The 12,500-nt window shown below is 47.8% G+C and overlaps 1 protein-coding gene across 1 annotated transcript in view; it reads right to left on the reverse strand.

The window, feature by feature from the left end:
- sdk1a (sidekick cell adhesion molecule 1a) overlaps positions 1-12,500 on the reverse strand; it is a 447,949-nt gene that overhangs the window by 54,999 nt on the left and 380,450 nt on the right. The window contains exons 29-32 of the mRNA XM_063185237.1: positions 8,587-8,781; positions 5,429-5,630; positions 1,778-1,881; positions 390-460 (exon numbers count right to left, since the gene is read on the reverse strand). Coding sequence (XP_063041307.1) covers positions 390-460; positions 1,778-1,881; positions 5,429-5,630; positions 8,587-8,781 — 572 coding nt within the window. The remainder of the gene's footprint in view (positions 1-389; positions 461-1,777; positions 1,882-5,428; positions 5,631-8,586; positions 8,782-12,500) is intronic.

Consider the following 12,500-nt stretch of genomic DNA (forward strand, 5'->3'; position numbering starts at 1 on the left):
CTATCCGATCCCATTCCTTCTGAAACAGAGTTCATGTAAGCCAGTCTATCCCAAACTCAGCCCAGCCCTTGTAACCCAGTGGTGGTCCAACCGATCTCCAGCTCCCCCAGACCAGGCCATACCAGGCCACCCCATCCCTGCAATACTGCAGCCATACAACCCCCACCCCCCCCCCCCAGACAGGGTGTGTGAGTGAGGGCCATTACCTGAAATAAAGGATAGAACTTGTTGCACTTGAAAAAGGACGAAGGTCCGAAACCTCGTGCAAATAAATCACTGGGAGCGTTAACAGTGTTGCGGACTTCTATCATTTATTTCAGTTACTTTATTTTGTCCAGCACCTGTACCACTGATGTGCGCGCATTCTCTACCTTCTTGAGGGCCATTACCTGCCACTGGACCAGCACTGATGTGGTGGTGGACGGCTTCACGGCCAGCATTTCAGGGGCTTCGTCTGGAACTGTGGCCAGAGGAAAAAGGAAGGGTTGGAGAAGGGGGGTGGACATAAAAATGGTTTTAAACGATGGCGTAATCACCACTTGATTCACCACCACTGTGTCAGACATATTTATTTTGCGCACAGAAACATTTTTTAGGAGGTAATTTCCTCCCCAAACTGCCCAGGGCGTATTGTGCATGCTAATTTTCATCATGTATTCTAGCCATACAAACAACAAAGTACTGTCAGCTCGTATGCCCTTATAATTGCGGGCTTAAATAGTCTACTGCAGTGCTGTACCCAAATGCACTTACATTGTAGCATTAGAGATCCTTCCATTAACCCACTATCACAAGGTAACATTCAAAGAGTTTGTCAAACTGTGCATTAGAAGGCCTTTATGTATTTAACCCCTTAGCGCAGCACTATGGGTCTCTGTAATGTCATAGCGATGTTGTTATGATGTAGTTAAGCATTTTCAGCAAATGAATTTTAACCTGCATTTTCAGCAAGTGAATAGGGTCGTCAGCGACCCCAGCTGCAGTAAGAGGCTACAATATAGTGAGAATACGTATGTTCGTAAACCTTACTGTTATTGCTAACTTAGAGTAAGCAAGCACATTATTGGCATTATTGGTCTTTATGTCGTTGCTGCCAAAGTTACCCCCTGGTTCAGGGGTGGGCCAACTCAGGCCTAGAGGCCACCTGCGACTGGCTGAGACATTTCACGTGGCCAAAGAGCTTTTACAAGAAAGACAACTTTTACATCCAAATTCACACTGTCACTCAACATTCTTCAAATGGCTATAAACATAAAACATTTCATTATAACATTTCGATATAATGTGCTAAATACATTTCATAATAATGTGTTGGTCAATATTCTACACCCGATGTGGCCCAAAATAATTGACCACCCCTGACCTGGTTGCACTACAGGTCCAGAATTTGCAGAGGGTTAAGATATGATTTTACAGACTCAATACTACGTAGGAGTTATGTCGATGATATGCTTACTTACACTGTAACTGTTGGTGACTCATCACATCACTCCACATGTAAAAGCTGACAGGTCAAAGCATATCATTATAATATTGACCTTCTCACCCCTGCTAAAGACAGCACTTACCCAGGCCTGCAGGCGGCTCTTGTATCTGTGTGTGTGTGTGTGTGTGTGTGTGTGTGTGTGTGTGTGTGTGTGTGTGTGTGTGTGTGTGTGTGTGTGTGTGTGTGTGTGTGTGTGTGTGTGTGTGTGTGTGTGTGTGTGTGTGTGTGTGTGTGTGTGTGTGCGTGCGCGTGCGTGCGCACATCATCTTCAACAAACAAGACTCCACTCACTGTCTTGTAAGGTAGTGACTGCGTCTGTCTCCTTGCTGTACTTGCTGTCACCGATGTCATTGGTTGCCATCATCCTTAGCTTGTAGGAGGTGTAGGGTTTTAACCTGCCAAATGAGAGGCAAGCACAGTTGGCCACCAGGTTAATTCCTATTGTGAGAACAATGTGCAAATACACATTCAACAGTCCATGGCATGGATGATGCTTTTATATGACAGACACAAGAAAGCATTATGTCAAATGACTGCAACTGAAAATATGCAATCATTGCGACGGAAAAGAAACACTAGACATTCTCTAGCTAATTATAAATAACCATTTACCAATAAATCTTCATATATACTGTAGGTCACATGATCACATCCATTGCATTCCATTCCAATTTTCAGACACTTTTATCATCCCATCATGTCATGTTTGCTGGCTGCCACTGAGATGCAGAGATCAGGCATGCCTGTGGCCTCCAGGGATGAAATGTTTGTGCTCAGGGTAAGGCCGGAGGCCCCCTTTCCATCACAACACACAATAGCGCCACAAATAAAAGCCCACGCGCTGGGCCCCGGCCATGACTGAAACAGTTAGGGCACTGACTGCTGTGCTGCGGACCTGGTCCACTCCCATCTCTCTTTCCCACTGGCTTCCTGTCACCATATGACACTGTCCCACTAAAAAAGGCATGGAAACCCTGAAAATATTAACAAAAAAATAAAAAAATAAATAGAAGGCCTTGCCCCTCAGTTAGGCCATGTTCCTATTTCCCCTTCCACTCCCTCCCTATAGTACCTCAACCTTAGACTGCTTTGCATCTTAACCACTCAGAGCCACAGAGACAGTCTCTCTCTCTCCCTCCCTCTCTCTTTCTCTCTCTCTCTCTTTCTATCACACAAGCACACAGACACACGCACACGCACACACGCGCACACACACACAAGCACACACATACACACACACACACACACACTCAAACACTCACACACAATTCTTCCCTATCCGGCGCAGCGACAACAAAATAATAAATAAAAAAAGGGTGGCAGCAGGAGTGGAGTTGTGACAGGCTCAGATATGAAACCCTTAAATGAGCTAGCGCCGCCGCGGCAGGTGAGCAGAGCAGAGCAGAGCAGAGCAGCCAGTCAATTAAATTATCCCCGTGGAGCCCAGAGGCTTCCGGCACTTTCTCTCTGGGCCAACCCTGCATCTTTGCTCCGCACGGCAGGGCACTGTCTTATATGTGTGTGTGTGTGTGTTTGTGTTTGTGTTTGTTTCTATGCGTGTGTGCGTGTGTGTGTGTGTGTGTGCGCCTGTGTGCATTTCAGCTCTTTCTCTCTGGGCCAGCCCTGCAGCTTTGCTCTGCACGGGATCGCACACGTCTCGTGCCACTGCGGGATGGCATGTGTGAGTATGTGTCACAATATTTGTGCGGGTGAGTATATTTGTGACCGTGTATTTCTCTGTGTGTGTGTTTGCGTACGGGTGTGTAAGTGTGCATATGCCATATGACTTGCAGCTAAATGTGTGTGTGTGTGTATGTGTGTGTGTTTGTGTGTGTGTGTGTGTGTGTGTGCGTATGTGTGTGTTACCGTGTGTGTGTTAGTGTACATGCGTGTGTATTAGCATGTGTATGTGTGTGTGTGTGTGTTTGGTGGGGGGTGAGAAGCAGAAGCAGCAGTAGCAGGAGCACTCACCAGCAGGTCACTAATCCTGCAGTAACAGAGCGAGGCACAAATCATGCCTAAATAATCCATCTAACGCGCACCGCTCGGGCAGTCATAAAGAGAAGGAAGGATGAGCCCGAGCCAGAGGAACCAAAACAGAGAGAGAGAGAGAGAGAGAGAGAGAGAGGGAGATAGAGACAGAGAGAGAGAGATAGAGGGGGGGGGAGACAGAGAGAGAGAGAGACAGAGAGAGAGAGAGAAGTACACTGTGAAAGAGAGAGAAAATGAGAGAGAGAGAGAGAAAAGAGAGAGAGAGAGAGCGACAGAATGAATGAGAGAGAAAAAACAGAGAGAGAGAGAGAGAGAGAGAGAGAGAGAGAGAGAGAGAGAGAGAGAGAGAGAGAGAGAGGAAGCAATCATAATCAAGATGATATGGGCCTCTGAATGCATATAAAATAGCATTTGACTGCCCAGATAATCACTGTTGCGAGCCAGTCGATGTAATTCAGCCGCCAGCAGCCGCCTGGCTGGGCCTCTCTTCTCCTGGCTGGCTCGCCACAACACTGCCGCTGCAGACCAGCTCACTCGTACATTCTCTTGAGCTATTTCCTTTTTTTTTTTTTCCTCCCCCCCATCCCCCCTCAGAATCATAATTGCAGCGAGGGCAATAAATCGGCATGGAGGAAAAAGCCCTTTTAGCATTTAATAACAATCCCATCCGATAACTCAGACGGAATAGCAGCACTGGGAGGCAGAGGCTAGCAGAGAGTTTCACAGCCCTGACACACTGTAGAGCGAGTGGGAGGTGGGGTAGGGAGAGAGGGTGAAAGGGTGGAGGTGTGTGGGAAGCAAACGCGTTGAGGGTGAAAACAACCCAGTGTTGGTTGGATTCATTAGTGCTTTCTTCTTTTACTTTTGCCTCTGTCTCCACTGGCACAGGTGGCGGTGAGCACCAAGACATGGGCAGGGGGCTACAGTAAGTAGTGGGATTCATCTTACTGTGGTGTGAGGTGCTGTGCTGTGGTGTGGTGTGGGGGGTAAAGTGATGTTGTAGTCTGAGGGACTGTGCTGCAGTGTTAATTTTGTCAGCTTTTTTTTGATTTAGTCGTAGTCTTAGTCACAATGGCGAAAATCAATTTTAGTCTTAGTCAATTTTTAGTCATTTTCGTCAACACTGTACATAATAGAACTTCTCCGCACACTGCTCCTCTTTTTAACATACCGGTATATCACATTGTACAGAATAAAACTTCTTCACACACTGGTACTCTTTTTCTCTCTTTTATTTAACACCAGTGTTATTTCGTCAGCTTTTTAAAATTTAGTCTTAGTCTTAGTCACAATGGCGAAAATCAATTTTAGTCTAATTTAGTCTAATTTTAGTCATATTTTAGTCATTGCCTTCCCAATTTAGTCTCAGTCTTAGTCTAAATGACGAAAATCAAAAAAGGGCATTGACGAAATATTTTAGTCATAGTCATGGTTGACGAAATTAGCACTGCCGTGCTGTGCTGTGGAGTGCTACGCTGCATTGTGGTGCATGGGGCTCAGAGTCGGTGCTTGTGTTTAGTCTGGAAGAGAGGCGGCCCGCAGCACAACTCAAAAAATACTCTTGGTCCTGGTGGCCATTGATTGGTTCTTGTGTATCCAACACACTCACAAATTCATCCATCAGTATTACTCAATGAATTATTTTTTCATTGTTTGTTTCATTCATTCATTCATTCATTCATTCATTCATTCATTCATTCATTCATTCATTCATTCATTCACCCAACTCCTTAATCCCACTCACTCACTCATTCATTAGCAATCCTCACTGAATTATTCACTCACTCACTCACTCACTCACTCACTCACTCACTCACTCACTCACTCACTCACTCACTCACTCACTCACTCACTCACTCACTCACTCACTCACTCACTCACCCACCCATCCACTAGCACCTCTCACTAGATTATTCACCCACTCCCAGAGTCCCAGACTCCCAGACTCACCGGTCCACGTCCCAGGAGGTGGCGTTGTGTCCGATGGCCGAGGAGTGAGTGGTCCAGGCCCCATCGGGCAGCTGGCGCGTCTGCAGGGTGAAGTAGCGCACGGGGGACGAGCCATCGCCGCCCGGCACCCATTCCAGCTGCAGCCGGCGAGACTGCACCTGCGACTGGGGAACACTCAGCTGTACCGGGGGCTGGGGACGTTCTGGAAGAGGACGAAGAGGAGGAGGAGGAGGAGGAGGAAGAGAAAAAACACAGGGTTACTGCACTTGCACCTGGGAAACACTCAGCTGCACGGGGGCTGCGGCAGACGCTCTGGAGAGGGAGGATGAGGAAGAGGAGGAAATTGAGGATGAGGAAGAGGAAGAGAGGGATGATCAGGAAGAGCAGGAGAGGGAGGATGAGGAAGAGATGGGTGAGGAAATAAGGAGAGGAGGATGGAGGGGTGAGATGAAGAGGAAGAAGACAAGGATGATGAGGAGAAAGAAGGGAACGGAGAAGAAGACAAGGAAAAGGAAGATGGGGAGAAGAGGAGGATGAAGATGAGTAGGAGGAGAGAGGAGGAGGAGAAGGAGAAAGACGAGACCACAGGGTTATTAGGTTGTTGTCAGAGGTGTCAGTCTCATATCCAATACATGAAAACCAAATGAGTAACAAATGAGCTGTGTTGCTCTGAGTAGAACTCAGAACATGCCTTGGGTGCTCTTTGCAATCAGAGATGGTTGTATTTTATGAAACGAGAGGCTCTTGACTTTGCAAACCCAGGATCTGTGCTCTTGCAATGGCCTCGTCGTCCAAATGAAATAGCAGTCAGTTCATATTATATTATGAGAACATTATACGGACTATGTAATCTTTGAGTGGCGCACAAGTGCTGAAGTGAAGCATGAGATGTACACCAAAAACACACCACAACTACAGTACAAGTTAAAAGTCCTTAACAAGCCTAGTTTGAAAGAGAGAGAGAGAGAGAGAGAGAGAGAGAGATAGAGAGAGAGAGAGAGAGAGAGATAGAGAGAGAGAGAGAGAGAGAGGGAGAGAGAGAGAGAGAGGGAGAGAGAGACAGAGAGAGAGAGAGACTTTATTAATTCGCAAAGGGAATCTGAATGGCATCCACAAAACACCAAGTGACAAGTGACAGTCCATTATAAAACACAAAGAATCACCACAACATTATAAAACCTCTAAGATAAACACTCAGCAGCTGTTGTTAAGAAGTGATTACCGCTGGAATAAAAGATCTCCTGAACATTTCGGTGCAGCACCTAGGTAGGAGGCGCCTTTGGCTCCTGTCACTTTTCTTGAACATGCTGAACAGTGGGCGGTCGTCCGTACTCAGCACACATTTTTCCAGCTGTTTGTGTGTATACTCACTTGCATACATCAGCATGTGTAATTGTTTGGTGTGTGTATTTATGCGTGCTGCATACATTGTTGTGCGTAAGACTGTTGTACGGGGTGTTAGTCACCCGCAGCTGTCGCGACCTCCTTATCTGGACCACCTAAGAGAGGGAGGCAGTGGCGCACAGCCCCTCATTGATCCCAATGGCGGCGGTCAATAAGCGCAGGCATAATTGTTTATTTTAACGCTGTCCATTATCGATTGACATCACGGATGCACATCATGCGCCGTGAAGGCTATCGAGCACAACCTGCTCTCCCCTCTGACAGGAGCTGACTTATCTTAAAAGAGTTTTTTTCCCTCAGCCTTTGTCTTTCTTTTTTCTTTTTTACTCCTCCCATCAAAAAAAAAAACCCAGGAGCAATCAGAAACTTCAGAAAAGGTCGCAGGTTAAAATGGCCTCTGTCTTATTACACCTTAGCGCAGCATCTGAGAAGGGTCCAACCCCCCTGCTGAGACCCGGCCAGCCAGGCGGATACCATCAGAATATTCCAGCTAAATGAGGTGTCTCTCAGAGGGCTGCGTGTGCTGTGTGCAGCTGCGGGAAGTCAGAGTCAGAGCCCCGTGCCTTTCTGCATGCGCTGGCAGTATTTATATCCGTCTCCATCCTCCGCCAGTCAAATAAAAGCGATAAAGGTCACTCGCGGAAAGAACGCAAAGGCAGCGCCGAACGGTTTAATATGAAACATCATAGCTGGTAAATGAAGGAAAAAAAAGGGCAGGGAAAATGAAATATGAAGGTTTCTTGTCAGATTTCAGAGCCTGCTTAACAGAGTGAAGATGACTACAAGTGAAGACGTGTTTAAGAGTGACAACCAAGAAACACAATGATGACTGTAGAGAGAGAGAGAGAGGGAGAGAGAGAGGGAGAGAGAGAGAGAGAGAGAGAGAGAGAGAGAGAGGCAGGGAAGGAGATGGAGGCATACAAACATGAGGGAGAAAAAGAGAAACTGAAAGAGAGGAACAGAGAAAGAAAGAGAGAGCTAGAAAGAGAGAGCGAGAGGCACTCGGAGGCAGATGAAGACACAAACATGAGGGAGAAAAAGAGAAAGTGAGGAAGGGAAACAGAGGAAGAGAGAAACATACCCACATCATGAGGAGACAGAAAAAGAGAGGCAGGGAAAACAGAGAGAGACAGCGCGAGAGCAGCTTCCGGAATGCTCCAGAATGTTAATAATAACGGAGATGTAAAGAGGTTAGATTATTGTTGCCAAGTGCTGGACTGGACACACGAAGCTCACCTTTGACTTCGGAAAGAGAGGAGAATGGAGAAGAGAGTGAGAGAGAGAGAGAGAGAGAGAGAGAGAGAGAGAGAGAGAGAGAGAGAGAGAGAGAGAGAGAGAGAGAGAGAGAGAGAGAGAGAGAAAGCGAACAAGAGCAAATTCCAGAATGCTCCAGAATGTTAAGAATAATGGAGATGTAAAGAGGCTAGATTGTTGTTGCCAAGTGCTGGACTGGACACACGAAGCTCACCTTTGACTTCGGAAAGAGAGGTAGGATGGAAAAGAGAGACAGGGAAAACAGAGAGAGAGAGAGAGAGATAGAGAGAGAGAGAGAGAGAGATAGAGAGAGAGAGAGAGAGAGAGAGAGAGAGAGAGAGAGAGAGAGAGAGAGAGAGAGAGAGAGAGAGAGAGAGAGAGCGAGAGCGAGAGCGAGAGCAGATTCCATACATTTCATACCGTTAATAACACTGGAGATGTGAAGAGGCTGTTCGTTGTTGTTGCCAACTAAGTGCTGGACTGGACACATGAAGACTCACCTCTGACCTCGGTGGTGATGACCACGGCCTGAGCGGCGTTGCCCCAGCCCTGCTCCGTCTTGGCGCCGACCCGGAAGATGTAGGCCGCCTCCGGGAGCAGGGGCGAGGCGGTGAACTGTCGGGCGTCTGGGCCCACCTCCACCGTGGTGAACTGGTTGGGGTCGCCGCTGTCCAGTCGATAAGCTACTTGGTACCCTGGAGGTGGAAAAGGAGGAGCAGCATTATTGGGTTGCCGTTGTTGTTTTTGGTCTTGCTAGGGCTGGTTGTAAGTGTGTTTTCTTATGTGGCCTTTGTATCTTGTTGCTCTCCTCCTCTCCTTCTTTCGCGATCTCTGTCTCTCTCTCTGTTTCTCGGTCTCTCTCTCTATCTCTCTCTCTCTCTCACACATACACCCTCTCTATTTCTCAGTAATCCACAAAATAGTCTATTGTTTTTTTGCCACCTCTTCTCTATTGACCACAAAACGCACTCTCCAAGAGATTATTTTTCCTCCAAGACAATTTTGCCATAAATTGTTTTTGGATTCTCACAGAAGGAACATGAAAGGGTAAAGAACAAAACAAAACAAAACCAAATAATGAAAAGGCTGGCAGTTTAAAGGGAACGCCACATCCAAACAACACCAGCAACAACAAAAAAGTTGATGATGAATGACTTTCAAAGGTCTTCACCAGACTTGCGAAATAATAAAAAAAAATGTTTCACTATCACCAACTTCAAATGAACTCCTGGTTACCTTGTGCTAGGGGGCGGATTAACGCACAGGCTAGATATGGCTGCAGCCTAGGGCCCCCCACCTGCCAGGGGCCCCCTGATTGGCCAGAAGTGAAAAAAAAAATCTGATTTTTTACCCAATGCAACATTGAAAAATGTATCTATTGTGTTCAGTACAGTTGGTAGAAATTGCCCTAAATTTCTAGCTCGTAATTATGAGGTCTATGTAATTTTCCTGCAAAATTTGCCTTACAGGGGGCCCCACAACAACCTGTAGCCTAGGGGCCCCGGGCATTGTTAATCCGGCCCTGCTTGTGCTGTCAGTTTGCTGTCTTCCCCCGCGGCGGCAGAGGCAGAGGAGAGGAGAGGAGAGGAGAGGAGTAGAGAGAGGGATGAAAACGGATTATTTTAATTTTTCTTCAATAGTGGGGGCAAGCTCGTACAGTATTTCCATTACTCTCCAAAATCAGGTATGAGATGTGTAGGGACCCTAAGGGTGGGATGCAGGGCCGCTGACAGCTTTTTCTGGGTACATGACAAAGTCACCAAAGTCACCCACCCCCCCAACCCCATCCAATACATACAATGTCACATCTCTCAACGGGGCCCAGGACAACAGACCCCTTTGCCTACTCCTATCGGCTTCCCTGGTGGAATGGATTGCTGGTGGTCTGTCCGCTCTAATGCTCCTTTCTCCACACTGGTCAGTCACTACCCCGCTAGTGTACACATCACACCATAGTGGCTGGCTTCAAACCACGACCTGCTCCGAAACAACTACAAAATAAAAACCCAGAATGAAAGCAAACAGCCTTCGATCCCATCCTGTGATCAAATTCGTGCACACTCTGGAAATTTCCACCTCGGGGACCCCTAAAGTGGTTACCGCCAAGAACACATACAACAGGAAACATGCTCCGTTAAACCGTCCAGCGGCGGCGGCGGCAGGGGCAGGCGGGCGACCAGATGACTTTCAAGCTGCGGATCGACCGCCGCGTCCGGGAGGCACCCGACCCACGGCCAAACAAATGAGAGTGTTATGGTATGAGGAGGCGGCCATGAGCTGATAGATCCGTGGGCCGCCGACCTTAGCCACGCGCACACACAGCGGCCGGTGGAAAAAGAGAGAGAGATGGAGGGAGAGAGAGAGAGGGAGAGAGAGAGAGAGAAGGAGAAAGAGAGAGAGAAGGAGAAAGAGAGAGTATAACAGAGAGCGGGAGAAAAAGACAGAAAAAAAGACAGAAAAAAGGGAGTGTAAAAGAGAGAGAGAGAAAGAGAGCAACAGACAGACAGAGAGAGAAAGAAATAGAAAGAGAGAAAGACAGAGAAAAAGTGGGAGAAGGCGAGAGAGAGAGGCGTTGCATTAACCCCGTATCTATTTATCTTTCTGCCGGCTGGGCTGGCGTTCCGCATGGCGCCCTCTTGGCTGTGTGCTGTAATGACAAACTAGGCCAAGTTGCTGGAACACGGAGCACTCAGGGGCTGCTATTTCATCCTAATGTCCACTCCAGCCACCAGGGCCCCAGGAAAAATCACAGCAGCAGGTACGGAATCAGCACCACCAACCAGAGGCAGAACAATTGTACAGCGGGCCCCCAGGGCAAAACACTGGTAGGGGCCCCTATATGGCCTGCCAAAGTTATTATATGGCCCCCATCACCAAGGCAGGAGGGCCTTGGGCCCAGGGGCAAATGCCCTGCTCGCCCCTCCTATAGCTCCGTCCCTGGATGCCACCAACCCCTCCTCTCACTCCTCTCCCTCCCTCACTCCTGAGCCTCCTACCTGCCTCCCTCAGTGCTGCCTTTTATGTGTACCTGTAGGAGAGCTGCTTGTCGGTGGCCTACGGGTTCCGTCTGCCCGATCCGTTCCCTTTGCACACTGCACATGCGCAGTATGACGCATACGGAAGAGAAATTGCCTGATCTGTTCCGTTATTTTTTTACTTTGTCGTTTTAAGTGTTCATTTTGCAAGAGGACGCTTGCGTTTTAAACTGTATTATAATAATACAGAACAGTCACAGAAACGCTAAACTGGTCAGCTTCTGGTCAGCCAACTGGTCAGCTAACCAACAAACTATTCAAAGCACAGTGTCTTGCCCGGGGGCCCTGTGTACTGTTGTTCCGCCTCTGGGTGGGAGTTTCGCTTCCTTCCCTGGTGTGAGAAGATGGGGTTGCACTGAGCCACATGCCATATTTTTTGCTGGGTCACCAGCTTCCCCCGCTGTGCTCCTGGAGCTCCAGTAATTCTCCTCCCTCCCAGTCGTTTGCCGGCTGGCTGACTGACTCTCTAGGTCCTGTAGACCAGTGTCTCTAAACCAGGTGTATGCGCAGGGCCGCTGACAGCATTTGCTGGGCCCAGGACAAAGTCCTCTGAAAGGGCCCCATAACCAATGCACACAATGTAATGTGAACCCAATTCTGGGGCCCCTATCTCCCTGGGCCTGGGACAACATACCCCTTTGTCCCCCCTGTCGGTGGGCCTGGGTATGCATACCACAAGGGGCACGGAAGCAAAACTGCAGGGGGTACGTGATAAAATGTCAACAAATGTATGGAGTATGGTCGCATGTGGATAGATGAGGGGATATAGAGCATGAGTGAAGGGGTACTTGTGGTATGACAAAAAGGGTTTATGGGGTATACCAGACGAAAAAGGTTGGGAAACACTGCCGTAGACCAGGAGTTCCCAAACGTTACCATGACAAGGCCACCCATATACCAGTATATACCAGCCAAGCCCTCCCTTACATGGGTCATGCCACACTATTTTTCTGTGCAGCCCCTTTGCACAACCAAAGTCTAGGTCTGTTAGTCTGTGCTCCACTGGGATATATAAAATAATAACTTAATGGTAATAATTGTAAGGTTTAGAGATGCATTAGATTATTATAATGCTGTTCTAATGGGACTATTACAAGGCTTATTTTTTGTTTATTGTGGTGTACAGTAGTTATTTAATTCTTTTTAAATATTTATCTGGTTTTCCCATGCTGTTCTTGCCAATCTCACCCCGTTGCAGCCCCCCCCCCCCAGGGGTCCATGGCCCCCACTTTGAAAACCATTGCCGCTGACTACAGAGGAAAGAAACTGTGCTTCTTGTGTGAACTCGGTCTCGCAAGGGTTCCGCCTAGAGAAACGGAGGCGAGCAGGGGGAAGAGCAGATGGCCATTCCTCATAGGATTGAAACGAGCTCTCTCACA

Source organism: Engraulis encrasicolus, chromosome 2 (assembly GCF_034702125.1).
Source record: "Engraulis encrasicolus isolate BLACKSEA-1 chromosome 2, IST_EnEncr_1.0, whole genome shotgun sequence".
NCBI classification, from domain to species: Eukaryota; Metazoa; Chordata; class Actinopteri; order Clupeiformes; family Engraulidae; genus Engraulis; species Engraulis encrasicolus.